Below are 26705 nucleotides of genomic sequence, written 5' to 3' on the forward strand. Positions count from 1 at the left end.
CAAATTAGAGCAGTTTTTTTTTTTTTTTTTTTTTTTTTTTAAAGGATGAAATCAATTTAATGTGCTGCAGCTGCAGCTTTTAGACTTAGAGAAAGTAGCAATTCAGTGTTTTCTCGAGGAACAACTTACTCACTGGATAATTGCCATCATCACTCTTGATTGGAAGAAAAAAAAACTAGATAAGACTTCTGAGGGTTAGCTTTATAAGACCACAAGTAAGTTTAGGTAGTTTAGGCTGTTTGACAGACATGGTCTGCACTATTTTTTGATTTTTTTTTTTTTACTTGCTCTTACTTTACCTATGGTAACGTTAGGTAGCATTAAAACTAGAACAGAGGACAAAACAAGACACTAATATCTAAATATGTGGTTCACCTGTCTCCTAAGTGCTAAGTACTCTGTTACCCTCATCTGAAGGATATAACAGACCTAGAAAAGGTCCCTGTACAGGAAAATCCGATGACTAAAGGTAAGTGGAATAACTAATTAAGCTAGGACTCTCTCTTTCTCTTCTAGATGTAATGTGTGTGCATTTAATGTTGTAGAGATCTATTGAATTATGAGCTATACCGAAAGGGTGGATGGAGACAGGTTATTCACCATCCTTCATAATGTAAGAACTGAGAATCAACATGTGAAACGAGGAAACTGAAGGAAAAAAAAAAAAAAAAAAAAAAAGAAAGTAGTGGTTTTTAATGTTGTGGGGACTATATTCTATATTGTGGAAATCCTCTACCACAAAGTGTGAGTGCCAGCAATTTATTTATATGGCCAATTTCACAGAAGAGAAAACCAGTCAAAGCTGTCATATACAGTGAGACTATGCGTGGCTCTAGAAGTACCCTAAATAAAAATAAAAGAGGCTAGAATAGATACTAAGGGTCATCTGTGGTTATCTTACTCATGTTTTCTTGGGCACTGCCTGCAGGCACTAACAGAGTAGGATTCTGGGTGAGGTGGACTTTGGTCTGCCTCAGTACAGACATTCTTAGGTACATCAAGCAATCATGCTGTTCTTCTTGGATAGATGACTTTCAGTTGCTGTTAAAGTGTCAGCAAAGATAAAGGAGTTTGAGGATTTTTTATTGTTGTTTTTTAGTCCACTAAGAATAATTTAAAAGGAAGGTGTTTCATTGTAGGCAGTGTAATTTGGTTATAGAGAGCTACAAAATACTTACCTATATTTCAGATAAATATAAGCAAGCCTCTAAACTTACAACACTTCCCCATCTGCTACTGAAAGATAGCAGAAAGACAGAGTAGGACTGCAGAATTTAAGAAAACTCTTTCCAGAAACACTGGATAGATCTTATCAGTGATTCTACATAAGCAATCTTACTGATACCAAATAGTAATACCTTTTTTCTTCTTCTTCAAAGACCCTACAAATAGAGAAAAGAGCTCATCACAGAACTAAGCCCAATTTTAATAGCCACTGAAAGTATAAAGTACACACTTAGAAAGCACACAAGCCTTGATGTTCAACCAAAATACAATCAGTACCTTTTTATACCTAACTAATTTCACTTTATGGTTTCTTCTTCAATGCCTAAGAGTAGTCACTCCTTTTCAAGTGGAAAGAATTGCAAACTTAATTAAAAGCCATGCTTAATGTTGAGTCAAAGGCCCACAGGCAACTTCAGCAAATATTATGGTCCTTTATAGCTTGGGTCAAAGGCCAGCTTATATTTAGTAAATGGAACTATTAGGAAAAAAAAAGCCACAGTATAATAATTAAGATTTCAGGTTGGTCAAATGCTCTGAACTTAGTTGCTGTCTTTGTGGCTTTAAGATTGGATTTTAACACTGAAAGGCAAGGAAAGGAGAAATACTGAATAACGGAGCAGAGCTGATACAGCATCACAGTTTTTGCTCTTGTAGCTGTACAGCCTGAAGAGCAGAACTGTTTCAAACTCCCCACAACCAAAAGTAGCAATGCTATCAAAACTCTTATGGAAGCTACGACGTCATCAGCAAGACCCATAACAGAAGTCCAAAGAAAGCCCACTAAGAGATTGAGACTAACGTTACAGAGGACAGAATCACTGTGGAATAAAAAGCCTTTTATTAGATTTTTACAAAATAAATTGGGAAAAAAAATTCACCTCATATCAGAGATGTATGCAATATATAAACTTACACATTCCTACCCACTACCTCACAGATTAATAGTATGTCCCTTACTTCCTCCAAAGAGAAAGAACACCTTGATTTCTATGTCAAAAAACAGATGAAGGTTCACCTGTTCTTTTTCTCTGCTGATTTTAACCCTAAAGCAGATGTTGTGACAACAGTAGATTCACAGAGGTTATAGTTTCTTGCTACACTTTTCCTAGCAGCAAAGTCTTTTTACAAAATTTGTACCCCAAAGTTATTCTGGTTTTAATCTTAGGAGGTACTTTACTTTTTTCTTTATAACCACAATGATTTTGTAGTTTCTGGTCAATGAACAGCCCCAGTAAATCAGCACAACTTCAGACAAATATTCTACATCAGAGTAAGGGCTGAGGAACTTTCTACAATCTGGGAATTCATAACGGTGACTGTGTCATTCTCAGACTTTGTCATCTGTTCAAAATGTCAACAGTACTTATTTTGGTAGCCAAACATATTCCACCTGAAGTCGGAATCATGCTGATGCCTTCATGGAACCAGGACACTTTATTATAGTGTTTAGAGAAGTAATTATCATGTATCATTCAAAATTGTTCTTCTAATTAAAATTTAGATTTAGCTTATCAATGTGCTCAACTGCATCTTAGTAAACAATTCCATTATGCAGTTATCTCCCATTATGAAATACTGTAAAATATATACAAATGTTTCAGGCAAATGTCCTTTTTGCAAGTGCGCAAGTAACATTTCTGAACAAGTGCATTTCTAAACTTCACAGAGTCTTATTAAGTGTACACAGAGCTTACACCATACTGTTTTGTGGAAACTATCTTTCTTACAGTTTACTCTCCTTTCAAAGACTCATTTGGAAAAAAATCACATGAGTACAAGATTTATATACATAAAGGCACAGAAATTCTGTTGAAACTAGCTATGTTACAGTACAATTGAGTTCAATCAGTGCCTTTCATGCAAAGACGTTCACTAACATAAATCCTTTTCCAGTAAAATTAACTGCACGAGGACTGTATCCTTCCTCTTCGGTAAAAAGAACAATCTGATATTTTTAATCAACTCAAAGTTACTACACAACTTGAAAGAAATGCAATGCATAAACTACTTTTTCTTTCTGCCTAAGTGTTCTGGATGTCCAAGGCTGTTTCTCATCAAAACAGTTTTCAACTAAGAGCAAAGGTGAAGTTTCATTTGTGCCAAGATGTCAGACGAATTTTTTTTCTATAGTGACAGTTTTATAAAAAGGACATATGTTATACAGGCGCTGTCCTAGGAGACACCACCACCAGCCACAGAATTGCCAGTTCTAAAGATAAAAAAGGAACTGAGATAGAAGAAAACTTTGAATTCAACAGAGGTCAGATTCAGATCAGGTATAAATTTATCATTAGAACTACATCCCTATTCAATCCAGTGCTCAAAAAAGATGGCATGCACTGGTCACAAGTATACTTCTCCCTGTCAATTGATTCAAAGTATTCTCCCCTTCTCCCTCCCTAGTACCAACTTCAAGTTGTCATTTTCTGAAGCTTCAGAGTTTTCCTAGGCATCAGTTGCATTGAAAGAGTATTTGCACTTTTTACATCTGTCTGCAGCTGAATAATTAGAAGGCAACCTATTGCCATCAAGTTAATCAACTCCCAACGCTTTGAGCTGCCGTTCGATCTCTTCATCTGATATGGTAGAAGCTTTTGATGTTGATGCAGATGGTAAGCCTCTGGCAGCTGATGGAGCTTTGGCCATCTAGAAGGAGACAGAACTTTTCTTTAGTCAAAAGAATACATTTTATGAAAACCTGACTTCCAGAACAGCACTTTAAAATAAAGGATGTTAGAATAAACTCTTTGGGGGGGGGGGGGGGGGAAAGGAATGAAGGGGAAGAAGTACGTGAGCTGAGTAAAACCATCCATACCTTTCCAGAGATTTCAATTCCAATCTCATCGAGCACCTGGTTAACAATATCCTGGCTTTCTTCCTCTTCATCAGAAGCATCAAAGATATCATCCAGAGTATCGTTAACTTCAAAGAAACAAACAAAAACAACACGTTGCATTATGCAAATATGAGATTACAAAAACAACCTAGTGTCATCTTTCAACTCTCCCAAAATGAAGTAATAATACCACTGGATAAGATATATCAGCAGAAAGCACCTGTATGTTGGAGAGGTTTTCTTACCTCTGCCGTGCAAAGCCTGTGAGTACAGCTGGAGGGACAAAAGGGTAAGGCATGACTGCTTTTATAAAAATGTTAGATTTCTCCAAACTAGTTTAGTTGCTCTATTTCCCTCCGCTCGATTTTAACATTTCTCTGAAATACCTACAGTTCCATTAAAAAAGCCCTTCTTCAAAACAAATTGCAAAATTTTTACTGACCTATTTTCTGAATTGCAATAACACAATTCTGAGCAGTAGAGATGTTGACATCCTGCTCAACAATCCTGTTTTGAGTTCATGCTACCTAGTAGGGCCAACACAGTGGCAGGGGTTAAGATAGGATGCAGGCTGTGCTCGCAACACTGGGAAGTTCTGTACTATTTAGTTGGCAGTGGATTGACACTGAAAGAAACTTCTTTTCCATATCACACCCCAAACATAAGTTTGTGGCTTAAAATCAAAAAGGAGACAAACACTTCCAATACCACTGTGTATATAAAGCTGAGATGATCAATAACCTCTGTTAAACTCAACTTTAAGTGTCCAGTCCCAGAACAAAAAGCTCATACAGAACAATCAGATATGGAAAGGGCAATTTTTCATGTTCTTCTATTAGTTATGCCAACAAGGTTTTGAAGTGGTCTCAAACCCTGTTCCTGGACTGATTCTACCCCTTCAAGAATGCAATAGCATGCTGCTAGCTGTTCCCAGAGCTTACTCATTTCTTCAGTCATTTCCATCTTCATATTTTCCTTCTGGAAATTCTGCATAGTTTGTAGTGTCTTCTGTGGATCCATTTTCTTATTAACTGCTTGCATCGTCTAATAATATTGAAAAAAAAATCACCTCAGTTATACAGTGAGACATTAATAATGGCCAATACATACATTAAGAAGGAAGAATAGAATGGAATAGAATTTTCTCTAATAGAAAATATCCTTCAGTCCAAATTTCACTTTCCCAGTCTTTTTACATCCTGAGAGAACTATAGATATACAGAAGATCAATAGTACAGTCTGTACTCAGTAAGAAATACTGTTGTCTGCTAACCTACCACACCCCTTCTCCTAGCTATGTATTATGAAAAATCTTCCTGATCTTAATGAAAAGAATGGGAAAACATTTCCTTAGTTGCAGGCTATACATTTTACAGAGGTAAATGGCTGCAGGTTTTTTATTCTGTATGGAACGTTTATTTCAACCACCACTAGAGGACAGACGTTAAATTGCAATTGTTTCTCTATGTTACTTCTTCATGGAAAAAAATTACTTTTACCTGAAAAGTGAATATTAAAACGCGCAGGAAGTATGCAGCTTATGGTAAACCTTTGCACTCGGTAGACAACTTTCTGTGATGGTGTAGTGAACTTCACCGCTTTTACTATAAGTATGCAGCACTGCCTTTGCAGCTTTCTTCCTTTCTAAGAAGTAAGCTACTACATCTCATGGGATGTCTAAATATAAATATAGATGTGAGCAGTTTAAATGGAAAGTCTATCTATATTTAAGAAGATAAAAGAGTTGATTTGATAGCAACTCTTTTGATTAACCTATACAGCTACTACTGGCTTCGTACAAGCACTTCTGCCTTCATTTCTGATTTTGTTTAAAGTGATAATGTACTATGCTTCACACATTATATGAACTTCAAAGGTTATGTTCATATTCATATTATATGAATTGAAAAATTTGTTCTGGACTTTGAGGGTGTTAGTTTGATGGAATTCTTCGACTACAGTTATAGATGAGTATCAAAAATATTTGCACTAAATTGAAATATTTATGCATTTTCAGCAAATATAGGTCAGATGCATGATTAAAGTCCAGTGAGTAGTCATCTATGTCCAGAATTTGTGCCATACATGCTAAAAAGTATTTGCATAATATTTTGAAAGCTTCACATTCCACGTATTTGTCTTGCATGTTGAGGCAACTGATTGCATTCACTGATGGTTATGAGATTGAGAACAATTTATAAGCTTCAAAATGAACTACTAAATACTTTCTTCTTCAACCTTCCTGGATGGATGAAGCAAAGATGTTCACTTTAAAAGTAACTAAAATAATTTAATACCTTCTTCTGATAATGTTACACAAATTTGTCCATAAAAGTATCTGCTGTGTTTCAAAAACCATCACCTTTCTAGATGCTGCTTAGAATATTTTTTCAAATATTTTAACTGACTACATCTTAATAATTAGCTTAGTGATACCTTGGTTTTGAGAAACTTAATACAAGATATCTCATGGATATCTCAAGTCGACAATGTAATAATTAAAAACCAAGATCAAATTATTCATATGTAAGACTGTTACAGACTGTTGAGTAAACTGATTAACTTAACTGGTTGTGTAGTCAGACAAGCCACCCCTTTGTGGGTTAGTCCTGGTAAATAGAAAGCTTGCTGAAGAGATACAACTCTGTCTCACTAAGAGGTTGATACCTGCCAAAATAATGCTTCTAAATACCTTTTTTAGAAAGCCGTAATTACTTACAATTAAGTTGCGCTTGTTTTTTTTAGGTTTAACTGCCACATAACTGGATTTATCTTGGACTCTATAAAAGTAGTATTTGCCTACAATTATGTGTGCTAATTCTATTTCCTGCACCTTGAGCTGAACAATCCTGATTATCAGAAGGAAGCTCCCTATTTGTCAGTTTGCAGAAATTGAGTTCACGACTAAGATAACTGAGATTTTTCAGGGCTTTTTATGAACCAAGATTTGTGAAAAAGCTTAATGTAATACTGGATCCTTAGAGCATGGAGAGTGAGAATGACAGGGAATTCCAGATTAAGTTTCTGCAGAAATGTAAGATCCGAAGTAATAACCTATTAGTCACATAAACTACACAGCTACTGTGACATGCTGCTTTGATTTCTATCTGAAGCATGCCCCACTTTTTCCCAATAAAAACTGCTTGCAATGTGACATACAAGCAAGATACTGTAATGGCACGGTTTGTTTGTGGATTTTTTATTTTTTAATCTACTAACAAAGTTCTTCCACTGGTAGAGTTGATTTTTATCATGTAAACATTTGACAGATATCCAGCCCAAGAAAATATGCTTAGTAAGATGCTAACTGGCAGAATTGACTATACAAAAAATTGATAATATGAATCAAATTACACTTCTCTATTATATCCTCAATACTGGGCAGGTTATTAAGCAATACACTTTATTCAATTGCTTTCCTTCAATTGCTCTAAGCAAAATAACCCAAGTTAACTTTTTGCAAGCATATGCTGTATTTTAATGTAAAAGAATGTCATGTAGCACCTTACTTTTGCTGTAGTTGACATAGCTCCTGCCATCTTCATCTGAGAGTTCATGACCTTTGTTTGAGTTGACATAGAAGTGACTTTAGAGCTAACAGCATATGTTCGATTTTTCTGCTTCCGCAACTGTACGAGCTGTTTTGCTAGCACTTTACAGGCTTCCTTGTTACCAGTCTTAGCCATCTTCTTTATTTCCAGTTCCTATTAAAAATAAATAAATAATAATTTCTACTGATTTTTCATTCAAAAACTCTATAATATATTCAAGCCTTAACTTGAATAAAATTCCAGAAGTTAACTATCCTCTTGACTTTTTTTAAGGACATTAAAAGTTACATAAATAGCCTGCTTTTCTTCCAAGGTTACTTAGTAGAATAAGTGCAATGCTGTTCAACTTTGACAGAGGAAAAAAAAAAAAAAGAAAACAACAGAACTGAATTATAGTACAGTAGCACACAGTTTCCTCAAAAGGCCTCGCATCAACTTTTGCATAACATCTTATTAATTTATATGTGAACATTCAATTCCATATCTGGGCATGAAGTAACACTTGAAAAAAGTGAAGAAATTATTATGGCCAACCAGTTGTTAGTTCAATTTCTAATCTTCTTTACTTTCTTACATTCACTAGTAAACCGCATTGCCAATGGAATAAATGGCAAGTTCATATGCTCTGCTAAACACTTTTTCAGCTTAAAAAGAATCTCATAACCTTTTTGTGGATTAATGGCAGATAGTCAACAACCGTAGGCTCTGTTTGCTGACACCATTTACTTAGCTTAGCACATAATAAAAGTGGTATGTTTTGTCCATCTGTCAGTGCATGTTGTTTAAGACAGCACTGACTTAAAAGTAACAAACCTACTTATCAACCCTGGCAGAATTATTTAGCCCAGAGGTACCAAGGAAAAGTTTGTCAAAAAAAAATCTCTGCTAACAGAGTTATTTAAAACTATGCCTTTTGATTTGTGACTTGGTAATGTAAACTTTCGAAACATTTTTCCTTTTTAGCATTTTTAAAGAGAGTTTGCTATAGTAACTAAGTTCTTATGATGCCAGTTACACATTTTGATTTTTACCATTAAGTAGAAGTAGCCTTTAAGACCAGCACTGTAACTTTTCAGGAGGATATACCTGCTACGAGACTACAGATGTTTCACTTCATGTACACTGGTAGTCCAGAAAAATGCACTTACAAGAAGATATGTAGCTCCAAAAAAGTAAACACTGGTCACTAGAATATGCAAAACAGTCATGTTTAAAGGCAAGTGTAAACTGACCCGCTGTGTTAGGTTTACTACTAAGAAAGATCATGGTTAAGTTTACTATAGAGATGGCACCAGCATAAGGTGTTCTCCAAAAGTTGGTAATTTCTGGAGGGCTGTGTCATAAATATTATTTTTAACCCTAGAAAGTATTGATCAGCAAGTAAGGAACATAAGACTGTTCAAATATTAGAAATTAGAAATATATGCAAAGATGTCCTCTATGTAGGTAGCTCATGGAGACCACAAAAACAGAATTCTGTAGCAAGCCCAGACTTCTCTTTTTTTTCCAACACCTCAATAATTGCAAATGATAGGAGAAATTAGTTTGTTCACCAGTAAATTCTAGTATGCACAGTAGTTTTAATGGTGAGCATTTGATTTTCTCACTGAGATCAATACCTAAATAGCATATATAACTTGATTTTCAAAGTGAAATATAAACCAACATCAACCATTGCTATATTACTGCAGACAACCCAGGCGCAGAAATCAAACCCTATATATTGATTATTTTATTTTTAACAAAGAAGAATTTGGATAGCAAGCTGCAATACACTACTTGCTTTTGAGAGTTTTGGGGCTAGCTTATCCAAGTCAGTTACGTTCTTCTGAAAATATCAAAATTCATATAGTTATATGAGGTTACAGAACTGAAATAGAACTGTCTGTACAATATTAGGTATTCAGAATAGTATCTCATAGTTCAGGAGAAAAAATATTTCTGGGGAAAGAACATAACAAAATGTTCTAGGATTGACTGACAAGGCCTTGGTCCTTTTTCACCTGATCTAACTCAGAAAAATTAATATTTATTGTCTAGTGACTCTCGCACACAGTATATTTTTAACTTTTTTTAAAGACCTGATTCATTTCTCCTTTCTTCTCCTTAGAAATTCAGTATTTCTGAAACAATTCAATGTCACAAATAATCAGAACTTCAACATGAGTATTCATGAAAATTAAGATCTTTACAGTCAGAACATTTCATACTGAAAAATGCCTGATCTATGAGTAACCTGTTACATCTTACCTGTTCAAGGCTTCAAGAAACACTTTTCGTTACCTCTTTTAGTTTCTTATACCCAGCTCTCAATATTCATGTGACCTGCTGCCATGAAACACCTTAGTAGGTGCTGAAACAGTAACTGACTTTACATAGCTTTTCCCACAGTTGGAGGGTATCTTCATGCATCAAACCGCACCATCTGTCACATCCATTTAAACAGTTATACTGCCACACAGGTGCAGCATCCATTCATTGAATACTTGATAAACCCTATTCACTAAGTTTTCAAGAAATCTTAGTTTAGGCAGATACTTTTAATATTATTAGCTAGCTTTAGGGAAGTTCTAGATGAATGAAAAGAATAACCCCATGGGGGTATTCATGACATTCTATGCTTTTTCAAGCACTTTTTCCCACTGGAGAGTCATGGTAATGCATGGTAGCACTGACAATTTTTAGTTTTCCCACTACTAGACCACTGATTCAAGAGCCTGTTAGAAAAAAACCTTCTGAAAGACAGAGAATACTACGGATGGAGGGGAAAAAAGTTAATATAGTTATTTATTTAAAGTACATTGTTTCTGGCTCTACCTATGTTAAACACTGAGAATCACTTTTAGATAGTAAATTGTTTACCAACAAAATTGTAATAACTGAAGTCAAAAATCCACATTTTCAGTGTTCAGTTGTTATGTACTGAGTAGTATCTTCAGCACTTTGCAGATTTTTTTGTTACATTGGGCAGGTGTTTTTCTTTAAAGAGTAAAATAAAATTCCCTGTTGTATTTACCAGTTGTTTTTCCTGTTTTTCAAGTGCTGCTCTATCTCTGGTTATGGTCCTCTGCGTACCTCTTAACTCTCGATTTTGCTCCTTTATTATATCTGGAAAGAAAATATAGACAGAGAAAGGTTTTCAATATTATATAAACATCTCGTTTGCTGAGTGCCCTGCAGACAGGTATGTCAGTTTCTTCTCACTCAAAATGAACAGCCAGGTATCAAAAGAATTGTTGGTATCTCAAATACCTAACGTTGTATTTTGCCCATATTTAATGTATACAACACAATTATGTTTCAACAGAATAGGCCATATGCAGTAACAAAAAGGCTATTTTACCTAGTATCTTTCTTTGCACCACAGCAAGAGCCTTAACCCCACAGTAGGGGTTAGGTACGCACACTTTTTTGCAAGTTTCAAGCATAACTCAGGATTAACGTTGTCACTGTGAGCTCAGACCTTTTCAACAAGCCAGACCCAATTGCAAGAAGGAGGTCAGCTGAAGAAATCTAATATATGAGATCTCAGAGAAGTTAAAGAGTTCTTAAGTCCATGAAAACAGTGAAGTTACTTTGAGATATGAATCTAGGATCTTGCTCTTCTCTGTCCTCATTCTGGTTTAATGGAGATTATTTTTCCCCATAAATGTACATCTACATCTGTACAGTTCAATTTCAAGTTAGACTATGAAGCAATAATTTACAAACTTTTTCAATTAGTAGATGCCTAAGAATATTTAGGTACAAAAGTGGAGGCCTTTATATCAAATTTAAGTTTTCTGACAGCTGACAAAGCATCCAGAAGCTTGAATGCTACCACATGACATATATCATCTTTCATAAATGTTTTGCTCACTCTGCTATTGAAAAGTTTTTTACTGGTAACATCCACTTATCCACTTACTAAAAGTATTACTTTTAATACTGGCATCAGTCACACTAGTTGCAATTAATTTTTGTTAGAATTTACAGTGAGTGCTTAGATGTGATTCACCTGGGCAAAGGTAGAGAGGTCTGCATGTGACTCAGCATCCTCTGACCTTTATAGAGGAAACAATTTAACACTGTTAGGAAGATTCATTTGTTCCTAATGTATGCATCTAGTATTAGATAAACTTTGGATGAAAGTTTAAAAGGAGTGTACTGTCATGTAAGTTTTGCAGCTAATCCACAAAATTGACATCACAGAGGGGTTCTGCCATTGTATTAAAAAAGTCTGAGGCATGTGAAAAATCAGTGCAAGCAGGCACAATTACTAACAGAAATGATGGTGTGAAGGATAAATTGTTGATACACAGCCACCCTTTTCAGTTGTTAAGGCTTGCAACTATTTTTCTAGAAACAAAGAGGCATTCAGATTCTGTTTTCTCACATTAAGAGATACTGTAAAACATCCATGGCTGAAATAACTTCAAACTTGACAGGTTCCAATTAAAAAAAAAAAAAAAAAAAAAAACACAACAACAACACACAAAACCTTCAGAAGTATTTCAAAGAGGACATGCATTACCCCCTCCCACCAATCGTTTTCAAGCAAATAAACACATATTGGAAACAAACTCTGTAAGGAGACTTCTTTTTTATAGTGGTAGCTACCACTGCTCCCAGAAATACATAAAAATCATCTTCAAGAAATGCAGACTTTTCAATGGGCATTAACGAAGAGATGAACGATGATACAGAACATAACGTTACGTTCTTCACATGAGCAAAGCATCGTTGAGAATTACTCTGAAAAAAAATGCTACAGGCAAGTAATTTTGAAGGTAGACAATCGTATATTACTTGCACAGCTGCACTTGTGAAAATGAAAGAAAAGGCTTAATAGCTACACACAAGACTGTCTCATCTAACTGAAGTAACTATTAAAAAAATCCCCTTAGCACAGAAAACTTGAGAAGTAGGAACTTCAAGACAATAAGAAACTAGGAATATAATTGTCAGGAGACAATAAGGGCTAGCACAATGCTTATTTCTGTAGGATTTTTTTTCTTTTTTTTTTTTTTCTTCCCTCTCTCTGATCTCACATCATGGCTTAAACTAAGGATAGCAATAAACCAAACAGTTGCCTTCAATTACCTTCAAGCCCTTCCATTTATTTTTGCAAGTGAGGGACAAGATGAGCGCTCTGAACAAGAACCCAAGCCCTAGCTCTGCTCCAGCAGCAAGAAGATGATGGGGTATTTCTGAGGCAGCCTTCTGCCGATGGCCATCCCCCTGTGGCACCTGCTCTTGCACACTGGGGTAAGGAGGACGCGCCTCCATTCCTGAGAACTGGTTGGACCAGAGATGCCCTGACCTGGCTGCCGTCACCTGCCTTGGCCATGGGAGCGCAGTCATCTCCTCCTTCTCCCCCCTCGCAGGTTGTGTGCCAGAAATGGGAAGGAACATGAGGGAACTACGTACTCCTCCTTGGTGAACTACAATTGGCTGACGTGCAGCGTCATTTCTGGTGAGCACTTCTCAAGCCATGCCTCACATGATTTGACGGGGGACACCCAACACACCACACAGCCTCGGATCTTGCCAACGCCTGGCCTCTGCCCCAGGTGTTGCATGAGGCAGCAATGCCTCCTGGGGGGGCTGCTTGGTGTCTCCTGGAGTTACTCGGGAGGCAAGCAATCCTTCCTGGCTTCAGTTTCCAGAAGGTGTCTCCTACACTCAAATCTGTCAACAGCCCAGCCACGGAGACGAGGAGACCAACTTGTCCCTAGACACTCGCCCACCACCTCCTCCCCACCCGCCAAAGCACTGGGCCCCCTCACCGTTTGCTCCAGCAAGCTCCCCGCTGGCATTTTTGGCTCCCCCCCCCGCCCCGGGCAGCGACATGCGTGTGTCCCCCTTTACCCCCCGACAACCCCAGACGGGGCCCGGGGCCCTGTGCTCGGTGAGCCCCCGAGCTCCAGCTCCGCCGGGACGCGGGGCCCAAGGCCGCCCGCCCGGTCCCAGCTCTCCCGTGCCCAGGGCCCCTACAGGGGCCGGGGACAGCCGCCCCCTCACCGTCCACGGTCTTCTTCTTGAAAAGCGAGGCCATGGCCTCCGTGGGCTCCGTCAGCCTTCTCCTGCTGCGGTGACCAGGAAGCGGCCGGGCCCCCAAGCCCGCCCGGCTCCGCCTCACCGCCGGCGAGGGGCGGGACGGGGACGGGGACGGGGACGGGCCGCGGCTCTTCCACGCCTCCCCGGCCGGGAACGGGGCCGGTAATGGGGCTGGAGACGGGAATGAGGCAGTCCCGGCTCGGAGCTGGCGCTGGGGCTGAGTTGGCCCCGGCCTGGGGAGGTCTGGGGCGGCCGCGGTCCCCTCTCCGCCAGGGGCCGCAGCTGCCCCGGGGCGCGACAGTGTGGGAAAAAGTGAAAATTCTCGTGGGTTTCAGTGTCTGATTGCACGCCTTAATTTTTAATGAGGTGGCTCATACCTAGCTGTGGTTTTAGCTATGTACGCTCCAACTATTTAGGAAAAAAAAAAGCATGCTGGAGCTAACACTGCATTGAAGAAAACACAGAGCTGGTGGTTTAGAACACTAGCTGCGCGTGCCTTTGCTCCTTTGAAACTGTTGGTCCTTTTTAAAATGTAATTTGTAAGGAAAAACAGGCAACTGTAATCTATTTTGATAGCTGGATATAAATCTAACCTGGGGAAGAACTGTAAGTTTATGGTGGCAGTACCCTCATCAACCACACTTTTATAACCCTGTGTGAATCTACTGGAATATTATAATAACAGTGTAAAGATTTATGTGGGCATATGTAGCTATAAGCTATGTATTTTGTGACAGTGCTACGTAATTTTCTGGAAGTACTGATTTTAATTCCACATAGCAAGTTTTCATTGTTCTCTGCATGGCCTTTTAGTGCTAGTTGTTGTTCTAATCTAGTCGCGCTAGCCTAAAATTCAGGTCATGCTTCATCTCATAAATACTATGGGAATTTAACAATTCACTGTAAAGTAGGTAAAATACACTTTGCAAGTTTATTCCTTTGCATCTGTTACTGTCTGTTCAGTCAAATCAGTCAGGGATGAGTTAGTAAGCAAAACTGAAATTCTGGCTTTAAAAACGCACAGATGAAGGGGAGGAGAGACCTTGTAATTGACGCTCAGTTCCCCACTTTCCTGAGAGAAAGTCTGGGCAGCTTAACTACAGGCCACTCTTAAAATGAGCTAATTAGCTATGAGACCAGAAAAGCACTTTTCCGTAATATTTCTTCATGAATGTTTTCTTGTGATGAGAGAAACAAAGCTGTCCATAATAGACTTCATGACTGCGATAAATAAAGTAAGTCTGAACTATGGCTTGCCAAGTGTTTTTTTTTTTTTGCGTTCCAAACCTGATTTCTGTTATGGTACTGTACACTGAAAAGTCCTTGAATTTCTCTCTTAAAAAGACTAATACTTAAACTTCAGTGTTGCCTGTCGATTCTCAATGTCCTGTTTCACGGTCTATTTGAAAGAGATATATATATATATATATATATATATATATAAACTTTAGTCTTTTATGCTGTAATCAAACTTTAAAAATCAATCAGATGGAATAAATAACCCTTCCTTAGTGACCACATGCAAATATCAGTAGCAAACAGAAGAAGGGGCTGCTTATTTTCTGTTTGTTGAAGGCAGAGTAAAGCAGGTCAACAAGACTGGTTTAGAAGAATGGTATGATATCCTGTATTAACTTGAAAACAAACACCTTCAAAGTGCAAAAAATTTATTTTATTTTAATCTATGTGTGTATAAGCTATTCTGGCTGTGGGCCATTAAAATATTTAACCATGTTGTTAATTTAAAACAGGTGACAGGTTCAGTCTACCTAAAGCAGGTGCTCAGAAAAAAAATGGCTGATGTGAAGACACCCTTGTAAGGCAACACTTCTACATACTGTTCTCCAGGATAGTCCATTTAGCAGCTGATCTGGAAAAATACTTTTCTTATATACTTGAAGGAAAGGAAGGGGGGAGGGGAGGGCTGACCTTCCATGCATATGAGTCTTGAAGAAGCTCTCAAGGTTATGCCTGAAATCTTTTCAAGCTTTCTGACTCTATCAGTTGGTCTAAGGCAAGTTGTTAGTCTTCTTTACCTCCCTTGTTAGGGTGAGGGAAACCTTGCAAGCTGGTGAGGGAAACCTTGCAAGCAGGCTGTCTTGGGATGCTTTGTGGATAATGACCCAAATTCAGTACCGTTTGATCTCTTCTGGGCCTAAATTCTCATCTGCAGATATAAGAAAATTAAATGAGGCCATGTGTAGTAAAGAATGAAGTGGGTAAGCTGAAAATTATAGGAGCCTGACTAAGATAAATGATCAAAGAACTGTATAAATGTATTGTTATATGAAATGCTTAAAGCATAAAACAAGGTTGTAAAGAGAAGTGTCTTTGGGCTTCAGCAGCTGGCTGTGTTCCAAGTCCCACAAAGACTTGCACATGCTTTACTTTATCACAGAGAAGCTCCACTGAAAACAGATGCAGAACCTTCATGTTTAAGAGTTTGTGAGATGATTGTGTAAAGGCTAATGTGATTTACACCTTGTAATATGAAGGCAGATTGAGTTAGGAGGAGGACGAAATGGAAAAGTCAGGTTGAATGTTATGGTTGCATTTAGGTGTATGAATCCCTTGAAGCCTGTGTGTGTGTGTCATGATGCTATCTCTAATTGCACTCATTAGTAACACTTGGAAATCACAGTGTCGTCAGAGCAGGGAGGTGGTGGCAATGCACGCTCTGGGAGTAAGCTGTGAGGCTCTGGGAAAAAGGTGAGCTGGGAAGGTGTAAGAGAGGATAGGTTACCATCATAAAGGGTGTGTGTGTGGAAATTTGTGAAGAAAATTGAAGTCAGAAACAATAGGAATAAATGAGAAGGACCTAGAGGAGAGGATAAAGACTGAGAGAAACAGTGGAGATGCTGGAAGTTCCGTCTGCTATCATGGTTATGAAATTCATTCCCTCTGCTTTGTTCAAAATGAAATCACTTATTTATGTATGCAAGTATAAAAAAACAAAGTGTTTTATACAGTGAATCTCACCCCCATCTTACAGGTTAGACAACTTTCCTGCAAAGCTCACAAGAACTGAAAAATACCTCGTTCATAGGAGGAGAGGGGGAGTTGCATCTAGCAAATGCACAGGTATGAAATAACTTAGCAACACTGAAACTAAACTTATAAGACAGATTTTATAACAAAAAGTATTTAACTATCTACTAATAACTAAAGAGTTGCTGTTTGGTAAGAATAATGAAGAATAATATAAGAATAAGCCAGGTTATGATTAGAACACCAGTGAGCTACAGATGAATAAATGGATTATCTACTTAGAAATAGTTTATATCCTTAAATGTTTTCATTGTCCAACCTCCCCCCCCCCAAAAAAAAAAAAAATCATTAGTTTTAAAAATATTGAGGAGTGTAGTGAATCTAAAATTCTTGCTTCCTGTCTTTTAGTAATTTAAGATGAATTGAGCATGTATGTGAAGCAGAGAGTGTACTGTTGGCCTTACAAATAACTTAATTGATTCTTCCTTTCACTGTTCAAAATGAATCAATTGCCAAAGAGCTGCTATTCATCTGTGCCCTATAGCATGCAAGATGTGCAGGATAGAGGGGAAATACACATGTAGGTATGGAAGCATGTTTTGATTTAGTTTGTTCTTGTGAGGACTGTGTGACATCTGTGGAGTCTGAATTTGTCTGTTTATGTGAGAAGGGGTTTGTGATGTCAATATTTTGCCTGATAATCCACTAAATTCACTTAACAGGCTTCTGGGTAAAAAAAAAAAAAAAAAAAAAAGGTGAGAGTGAGTTAAACCGTAGTATCTTAACTATGAGATTTTACTGCAGAGTTTGCTGAAGATCTTTTGATGAACTGGAACACTGAATGTTTAAAGGATGTTGTCTTTATCTTAATTTTTTACTCCTGGATGTGTTGTGTTTGCAAAATATTGGGTGGGGGTGAGGAGTAGTGGTGGTGATGAGATAAAAAAATAGTCCTTAAGTCCTTAATGCATGTAACTTAGGCAAATAAGGTTTTGTGTTGTATGGAGACAGGATATCAAAGTATATAGAGACACTTATGTATAAAAGATTACATGTTAGTTTGAGACTTTCAGCATCTTCTTAATATAGCACAAGTACTTTGCACCATTTAGCATGTGCATGAAGTGTGATACTTTGTAAAACTCTTTAAATGTCTAGCTCCTCCTTATAGAAATCTGGTTTTAATTATTACCTTGATTGGTGATGATAAGATTCTTTCGAGTTGCAGGCTGCATACTTTATAACCTTCACATCTGATTGCAAGGTTCTTCCTTGGTGAAAGAGGAAACACTTCATTATAAAATAGTGACATTACTTTGTACAAGCAGATTTAGTTTTGCTTTGGTAATCAAGTAGAGTAGGACATGTTTCTGTAGGGCATTCATGAAATCAAGGGTTATACTTTTAAAAGCATCTACTTGCAAATACTATATCTTTAAATGACTTTGCCCAAGGAGAAGCAGATATCCATGCTATCAACAAAATAGGTAACTACTGTTAGTATTTTATCACAAGCTTCAAGAACTCCTCAAGGCATCAAGTTTAGGGGAAAAAAAAGTGAGAGATTATGGGGAGGATATTTATTATTACAAACCGCAAAGTCAACAGGGACTGCTAAATGTTCTTACAGTCATAATAGCCTATCTCATGTTAATTCTAGCCTCAAGCTGTGTGACTCTTTATGTGCAGAGATAATGGGGGGTAAAACTGTATTTTTAGTTTAGCAGCGGATTCCTTCCAACCATGGAAAATAAATTAGAGAGCTTTGCAAACTAAAAATGATTTGGGCTTTGAAGGAATTCCCAGCAATAATATACAAGACTTATTACCCTGGGTACTTAGAGGGTCCCGTATGTTTATGGCTGAGAGTAGTCATTTTGATTGAATATTGCTTCAGTAACGTGTTTTCAAATAATCTGCTTTTAACACAAATCTGTTGATCCTGAAAAGAAGCCCTTTTTGTTAATGTTATTATTATTTTTTCTTCATATGTTCACCTTAGATAAAAATTAGCATGTTACTCAGGAATAAAGCTGCATTAATAGTGAAGTTGTTATATTTAACTTATCTGGAATTCATCACACATAGACACTTAATGCATAAAGACTTGTGTTAAATAGGTTCAGATCTGAGAATGTATGTACATCTGCTCAAGTATATAGTGTTTAGAACAGTACAAGTAGTTGTTCTAAAATCATGCATTACAAATGTAGAAAATTCAGTTTAAAGCTATTACTGTTCATTATTTGTGTTACTTTATTATCTAAGAATGTGGCTGCTTTGGGTTAGGAATTCAATACATGTGAAACAGAAACACACCCTGCACCAGAGAATATGTTGTCCCAGAATAATGAAAAATAATATGTGGACATCAACATATTGGACAGTGGAAGGAAACCAGAAGTTTTCTTACATAGCCTCACATCCTGTCTGTGCATAGGTGTCAATGCAAAAAGATCTTTAAGAAGGTATTTGAAAGATCTTTGTAGCAGCTTGTGAAGAAGTCTTTCCAACTGTCCTAAGTTGCAAAGACAAAAGATGCTTGTTTTGTCAGAAGCAATCTTAAGGACTGGTTGTGAAGAGCTAGCATTAATGAAAGAGTATGAAGGAGTCTGTGGGCTGTAAATGTGGGAGATTGGCATAGGCCAGGGAGGGGCTTGAATAGAGATGCATTTCAGGTGGGTAACCAAAGGAACTAAATGGAAGGAATCACTGAAAATGGTGGTGTAATCAAAGCAGTGAATTGAGAAGGCTATCTTCTGCAAATCATTTTGAAGGAACCAGGTTAGCTACATCAGGGACATAAAGATGTAATCACCTGGCATCACAATAACAAGTGTCTGGACTAAGCTTCAGCTTGGTGACTAGATAGGAAAGGCTAGTTTAGCTGGGCTGCTCTGCAGGAGCGAGTGGTAAGATTTGTATACAGCAGAAACGATGAGGATCTGGAGATGATGCTCAGCTTGAAACCCTGAATAACAGAGGTGAAGATGGTGGTGATTGCATTGATTACAAAAGGGAGAAGGCTGGAAGCACTGAGTAGCTGAAAGATTAAGAACAGTGTCCTACAGAGCTGAATACGTATAAACTAATGCTTGATGAACAGTTCAAATGAACAAGTCCAGAGTAGAGAAATGAAGGTGTAAGTTGTCAGGACAAGTAGAGGCTTTGTACTAATGAATGATACTCTTCAGAAACAGAATAGAGAGAAAGGGAATCAAAAGAGAGGTCTTTCTGTAAATGAAAGTGTGCATCCTTAATAGATGCTATTTGATTCAGCATTTTTATGGGGGAGATATCTTTTGAGAAGTTAGAAGATAAAGTAGAAGTTAGAAGATGAAGTAGAAGTACTTTAATATTTCTTTTATTTTAAGGCATGAAGAATATAATACACTTAAGGCAACAATTCTTTTTACTTCTGATGATTCAGCTATACTTTAAAACATTTTTTTATTCTATCTTTTGAAAGCCGTGGGAAGAAACAAACATTTATTTAATAGAGTTGTGCTGGTATTATTGCATCCATATGAAGACAAATTTATTTTAAACATTTTAAGAACATTAATGTTTCTGTTAAGTAGAAAAGGAATAAAAAAATCTCTCAATACTGGAAATGTTAAATCAAGGATTTCTCATCTTTTTTAGTGATTTATATTTTTGCTGGGGTTCAGAAGGCTTGTCACTTAGCTTGTCCTTTGAGAATAGCTATAGCTACCTAATGGTCTAATCCAACAAAAAATATGTTCAGGTCCTGTATCGCAAAAGCACATATAAAACTCAAATTCACTGGTACCTACTCCCAAAACATATATTACCAGAAAGCCAGCTATAGTTTGTATTGCATTGGACCCTTAAGTGTTATAAAAAATGGCATATTCCTTTTTTTTTTTTTTTCATAGCTTTATGACCAGCAACGCAACATCAAGCAGTTTATTGCAGACTCTGTTTATGCCTTGCTAGAGTGCAGCCTAGTATGCCCATGTGCATTCTTTGTTTTCAGCACTAACTCTGGAAGTGATTTTGAATCTCATTTCATGTTAGTTGAATCTACGTTCTTTGTCTGTCTGTGAATCTGTACTGAAAAAAGTTAAATTTGGACCAATGTTGCTTTCCTTGTTTAAAAAGGCATTGGATTTATTTTAGATTAGTTCAAACTTTTTTACACCACACTTAGCAGTTTCTTTCTTAACCCTTCAATGCCAACTTCATCCTGTTAAGGTAAACCATGCCATTTCAAGGGAAGGCAGGGAAAAAAACTCAGCTACATGTAAATGAGGATTCAGCACTAAAAAGGCAGGAAAGATATTTGGCCATATTAACTTCAGTGTGAATTCAATGGATAATCCCTTTGTATGATAACTTAGGTGTTTCATTGGTAAATGAGGTCACCAGGATGCACATGCGTGTATCTAGCAGTCTGGAAAACTCATCTGTCACTGACAGAAGCAATGTTGAGCAGTCTCTCCTTTCTTTCTCTGCCTGTGCAACGTCACATCTCTTGAGCTGAGCCTTTTGATCTAATTAGATCCCTATTCAGGGGGCTTGTCTGGTTTAACCTTTAAATGATATCTGAGAAAACACGTGTCTGTGGTGCCTTTTTTTTTCTGAACTTGTATGCAGTTAATAGAAGGGACTAGCTTAACAAGCGTTTGCTTGTAAAATATTACCACTAGATACTGCGTTTTCCTTCTAATTTACTCCTTGATCCTGATATAGCTGTAGGTGCTAAAAATATTTGGAAATTATGAAACTTGGTACCGTTTTACATGGAGGGTATGAACCACGGGTAGGTTTAATGTCCCAGTTTAGCTGAGTTCTTCTGAGCCTCTTGCCTGTCTTTATTAGGTGCATGAGCATTCTATCAGGTCAAAAGTCCTTCTATCAGGTCTTGCTCATTCTGGAAATGAATCAGAGAAAGGGCTATTCTGCTGAGAGAGAGTTGGTGGCTGCAGCTATTTCTTACTGTTTTTTATAGTGTGCTTCAAAGACCGTAGGTTGAAATCCTAGCCCATGGAGCAGGGGGGAAAGAAACTCAATGGTATTTTTCTCCCTGTTGTCCAGGAGAGCTAAAGTCGTCCAAGCAGGACGGGTCCTGTGGTCCTGGGAAGTAAAGCTGGCTGGGAGGTCAGGGAACAGCAACTCTGTATGATATCCCTTTTTCACAATAGCAGTTCCTGATTGTATCTACTCCTGGGAATTACTGAGGTTTGACTTTTAGGAACAGTCCCTGAACAACCAGGTATTTTACATGATGCTGACAGAATTCTGAAACTGGCTGTTTTGTTCAAATGTCTGCTAACATCACTTAATAAATGAGATCTTTTGTTATTAACTGCCTGATCAGAACTACTGAAATTTGTAATTTTAGCCAAATCCACCAATGTGCAATTTAGCTTTCACTGCAGTATCAATTACAGCTGCTGCTTGTGTTCATTGTTGCCATTCATGTTCATGGAATGCTTTAATAAAGGGAATAAAAAGGGGGTTTATCATGTGCTTTCCTGTTGCATACAAAAATAGATGATACAAGTTCACCAATTTTGTCTCACTTTCAAATAGCTTCCGGAAATAGTGGCCTATGAGGGAATAGGGCTGATTGACTCATTCGTTGTGCATAATTTATCCTGAAAAATTTGCATTTTTGTACATGTATTATCCATGGAGAAAATAATTTACATTCATCTATTTCTTATTCATAATCTTGCATTTAATAGTTTATGAATTGCTGTCTGAATTTTTAAGAAGAGCTCGTTTCACTGTTTTGTTGCGTGTGATGTATGGTGGTCATCAAAGTCATCTTGACGGTTTTTGGGTCTCACTGGAAGACTAAAACTTTTAAATAGAGAACAATTACTGCTTTCTGTGGTTCTTTTTGGCCATATGAGATTGTGCCTCCTCTCTATGAAGAGAACTGATTTGCCAGCATTTCTTAGGAAATGGACATGGTCAAGGGGGGCAGCTGTTTAGACTTGCAGTATTTGTGAATTCATGTTTGTTCAAGACTGTGAAATCTGGTTTTCTTGTCAGACCAAACTTTTATTTCTTTTGTGAGAAGGCAGTGTAGCATGGAGGCAGTGTAGGACTGGGAAACGTGATGTCAGTAGCTCCCAAGCATGAAGCAGTGCATGTAGAGATGATGGAAACCCACTGAACAAAGTAGTGCAGGTGTCAGAAACAGTGTGTATACATTAGCATGGTATTCCACCCATAAAAATATCCATGTCAGGCTTGTGGTTCAAGAGCTTCTTGGTTATACTTTATATCTCTACTGAATTTAGTTTTTGTACGTTTGTGTATGTACATGCATGTATGTCCATTGTATGTACACATACGATGTTTCTACACACCTCAGTTTTATTCTATTCAGTTCTGCTCTGTGTGCAAATGGCCTTGCACAGGTCCGTTTCTCTTCTTGTCTGCAAATAGGAGGAAAAAACACTTCCCATTTCCTTCTCAGGATTGTGGTATTTTATTAGCCTGTGCTTTCAAGCTGTTGTGAGCATGCTGACCATTTGCATGGAAAAACCAATAGTGCTGGATTGCCAGGGTCCGTTAATGAGTGCCAGGAGGAATTAATGATATAATCGCACGTGCAAATATACAAAATCCCCGAATGTTAGTTTTATGCATGGTTACCACTGATGTCAAAACTATAGGATGTTGTATAATCAAATAATTTATTAGGCACAGCTGGTTAACTGCTTACAGCAAAACAACCTGTAGCTTAATTGCTCCTTCTACTGTGCTGGTTTTATGCATGTCTTCCTGGCCCCAATACCCAAAGCAGAAAACCCTGCCTTGGGCATCCTGAGGGTTGTGCAGGAAACAGTGGGTCATAACTCATCTATGTCAAATTAATGTTGTTTTCATGGGATGTCAATGGCATAATGAAGGTAGAATAAGGGCATTAAGGAGAGTTAGTCCTTCAGCAGGACTTCCCATCTGATTTCATTGGTATGCTAAATGGAATCATATATATTTTTGTTCCTCCTAAGGAATCATAATGTCTTCAAATAACTTCTTTGGGGAAGAAATATAAACATTGTTGTTTTCAAGTATCAATAATATGTTTCAATTCAAATGGAATTATTTCATACATTTAGGAATACAATAAGGGAAATTGCCACATGATGTCAACTCTAAAATATCTTTTCCTCAGAGGTAATTTTTCACTAGTTCAACTATTTTACTCTTTAAAATACATAGTTAAATGCCTTGCTTTGACCCATGTTCTAGAATAGCAATTCAGTATTTTGATTTTATTTTCAGGATGCTCACTTCTATAGCCAGGTAAACGAAGGATGCTGATTCTTAATTTCTTGCAGGTCAGTTTAAACAAAACCAAGAAGGTTCTGTAGGTCATTAATTGTAAATGAAAGTTTGAGGAATACTGCTTCATTTAATCATTGAAGCTTTTTACGTGACGTGTTGGGGTTTCAAAATCTTGATTTAGGGGCATGAGTCTGTTGGGATAGGTAATACCCCATCATGCAAGACATATCTGTGTTCAAGTTGTTCATTTATCAACACAGATAGCTGTTAAATCTCAGAGTAATGACAGATATTTGTTTTGAAAGGAAAACAGACACTTTTTTTTTTTTTTTTCTTGCAGCTTTAATTATTGTCCATATTAGAACATTGCAGCAGTTAACTGTGGCTTTCACTGTTAAATACTTCAGAATTTTGTTAATAGTTCTGGTGGTTGATACTGTTGAAAATGTAATCTTAAGTCTTCATACTTTGTGTTTAGAAGCAGCGATTTCTTAAGTAAACACATTGGGACAGAAATATTAATAAAGCTCAGTAGTGGCATGAGTTAGTGTATCAGGTAAAACACTGGTTTCCATGACTGTTTTGCCTTTTCTTTTTGCAGTGCTCAGTCCAATGAGTCCATAGTAATTCAGTGGAATTGCAAGGTCTAACTCCTTAACAAAGAAAGAATCACATAAATTGGCATGAGAATTTATTTTGCTGCTGAAAATTGGAATTGGGAATGAGCAGGTCTCCACCTTTCTTGCATGTTCTGTATTCCCTATCCCTCCTTGCTTGTCATTTGAAGGCATTTTAACAATACAGAAATCTACCCTCTCATTTAACACTTTCTTCTCATGTACCTTAGATAGCATGTGTCATGGCAGGTGCTCCAGTTTCATTTTTAAATCATATAAAGTATCACCATCTGCTTTTCTCTGTAGATCTTGAGGTGACAAGTTGTGAACTCCACTGTATCTCAGCACTTGTGCCAAAAGAAAAAAAAAACAAAAAAACACCACCCTAAAATTCCATTTCATACCTACTGCTGTGAAAGAGGTGTCTGCCTTGGCAGAACTTAGCAGTCTCCTTAAACATTTGCGAGATTTCTAGATTTAACGTATGCATTTTAATGGAAGGAAGAGCAACTTGAAAACTTAATTTTTAATTTGTGTTTGTGACCATCAATTCTTGTTGAAGACATGGAACGTGGCTAATGTAGTTTGTTGTCTATTTCTTTCTGCTAATTTCTGCCAAGATAAGTAGCCAGATTCACTTTTATTCCTGGCAACTTATTTATGTATTTAATTAAATTTAAAGTGACTTTGTTTTAGTCAAGGATCTTAGGTGTGCTGGGAGAAAATCTTCTTTGCTTACTGGCGTGGTGAATTCTAGAGTGATCTCGTCAGAAAAAAAACTAGGTATTCCTATGTAACAGTTTCCAACTTGTTCTACCTTCAGTGAATATAAGGTCTGTCTCTTAGCAAGTCCATGAAAAATCAGTCAGCAAAATAAATTACACAGTAGGCTTTTTTTTAGGTATTCACACTGTAAGAATTTTAAGGTGACTTCCAATTTCTTTTTTTAAAAAAAAGGTTTTAAACCAGTGTTATAGGGTGGTGTTGTATGTATACAAGATGTATGTGTAGTATTTATCTATATATTCTGTGTTTAACCTGATGACACCACCAAAAAGAAAATGTTTTCTTCTATACTGGTTTTACTTTCTTCTTGAACATTCCTTACAACTGTAGTATAGTCGTCTTCTATATATATTTGTATAAGGTGTAAATGAAATTTTAATAAAACGTGGTGTTCTAGAGTGTGTTGTGGTGGCAGGTATCTGATACTTTCTTTAGTTCTTGAAATTCATAGGTAGTTCTTGTCATTGTTTCATCTTCAATGGTTATTCTTTGGACAAAGATTGTGTCTGGATATGATCTCTGGATTGTAATTGGATATTGCCTTTTTCTACCTTCATTTTAGGACTTTTTTTTTGTTTTTTCAGTTATGATATTTTGGAAGACTTTGTCTTTCTTTGAAGGAATAAAATCAATCATTAATTGCTGCAAATCCCTGGTCAGCTTTCTCTGGTGTTAGGTTTTTGCTCATACCATTCTTTATTGAAATACATTGTAATTTCTTTGGCCTTGAAGGATTTTGATATTTCCCCAGTGATGTTACCTGTAATTACTTTGTGTGTTGTTTCCTTGTCTTCGCTTTTACTTTCATGAATTCTGTGTGTTCTTGTTACTTAGACTTCAGGTTTATTTTCCTTAAAAAATAAATAAAGAAAATGCAGTAGATGGTTAGAGCATTTGTTGCCCCGTGAAGAGAACCAGAAATCTATTAGTGCTGATTCTTGTTAGAAACGTACCTTATAATGCTTGAAATCTACTCAGCTTGTAGTTGCTTTTCTGTGTTGCATTGGTTTATTTCTCACAGACTGTTTTATTCACGCTTTAAGGATTCCTGCTTTTCTTAATACAATTTATAGATATAGCTGTAGTAATAACAATGCAAATAATCAGAGCAGTGAGAAACAGTTAAAATGTCAATTATCTGGTGCTGGTGTTAGGAGGAAAGGTTTCCCCTGATTCATACTTTTTAGCTTTTTCCTCTTGTCACATTTCTCACTGTGAATATTTTTTACAGACATTGAGTCTTAACTCTTGAAGTATTCATGGAAATATGTATCACAGGAACAGATGATACTTTGTGTTGTGTATGCCTTGGAAGGGTCAGAGCTAAATGTTTAGGGGTCTGCCTCTTATCCGATGTACTCCTGTAAAATGTACTCCTGTCCAGCTTCA

General features: G+C 37.1%; 2 protein-coding genes across 10 annotated transcripts in view; one reads left to right on the plus strand and one right to left on the minus strand.

Annotated features, from left to right (window-relative positions):
• Positions 1 to 2048: 2048 nt before the first annotated feature.
• CHMP2B (charged multivesicular body protein 2B) lies at positions 2049 to 13772 on the minus strand. The gene is made up of 6 exons (XM_035315313.1): positions 13618 to 13772; positions 10631 to 10722; positions 7573 to 7767; positions 5005 to 5107; positions 4043 to 4149; positions 2049 to 3873 (listed from the first exon to the last, which is right to left on the minus strand). The coding sequence occupies exons 1-6, from the start codon at positions 13649 to 13651 to the stop codon at positions 3760 to 3762; spliced, it is 645 nt and encodes a 214-aa protein (XP_035171204.1). The 5' UTR covers positions 13652 to 13772; the 3' UTR covers positions 2049 to 3759.
• Positions 13773 to 15470: 1698 nt separating this feature from the next.
• VGLL3 (vestigial like family member 3) overlaps positions 15471 to 26705 on the plus strand; it is a 93458-nt gene continuing 82223 nt past the window's right edge. For 5 of the 9 annotated variants that reach the window (XM_035315317.1, XM_035315325.1, XM_035315319.1 and 2 more), the window contains exons 1-2: positions 15471 to 15702; positions 16646 to 16734. The gene's annotated coding sequence lies outside the window, so the exon portion shown is untranslated. Of the gene's footprint in view, positions 15703 to 16342; positions 16363 to 16645; positions 16735 to 26705 lie in introns of those variants that run through there. The other 4 variants (XM_035315321.1, XM_035315323.1, XM_035315322.1 and 1 more) reach the window with 3 other exon arrangements.

The sequence above is a fragment of the Oxyura jamaicensis genome, chromosome 1 (assembly GCF_011077185.1).
Source record: "Oxyura jamaicensis isolate SHBP4307 breed ruddy duck chromosome 1, BPBGC_Ojam_1.0, whole genome shotgun sequence".
Taxonomy (NCBI): Eukaryota; Metazoa; Chordata; class Aves; order Anseriformes; family Anatidae; genus Oxyura; species Oxyura jamaicensis.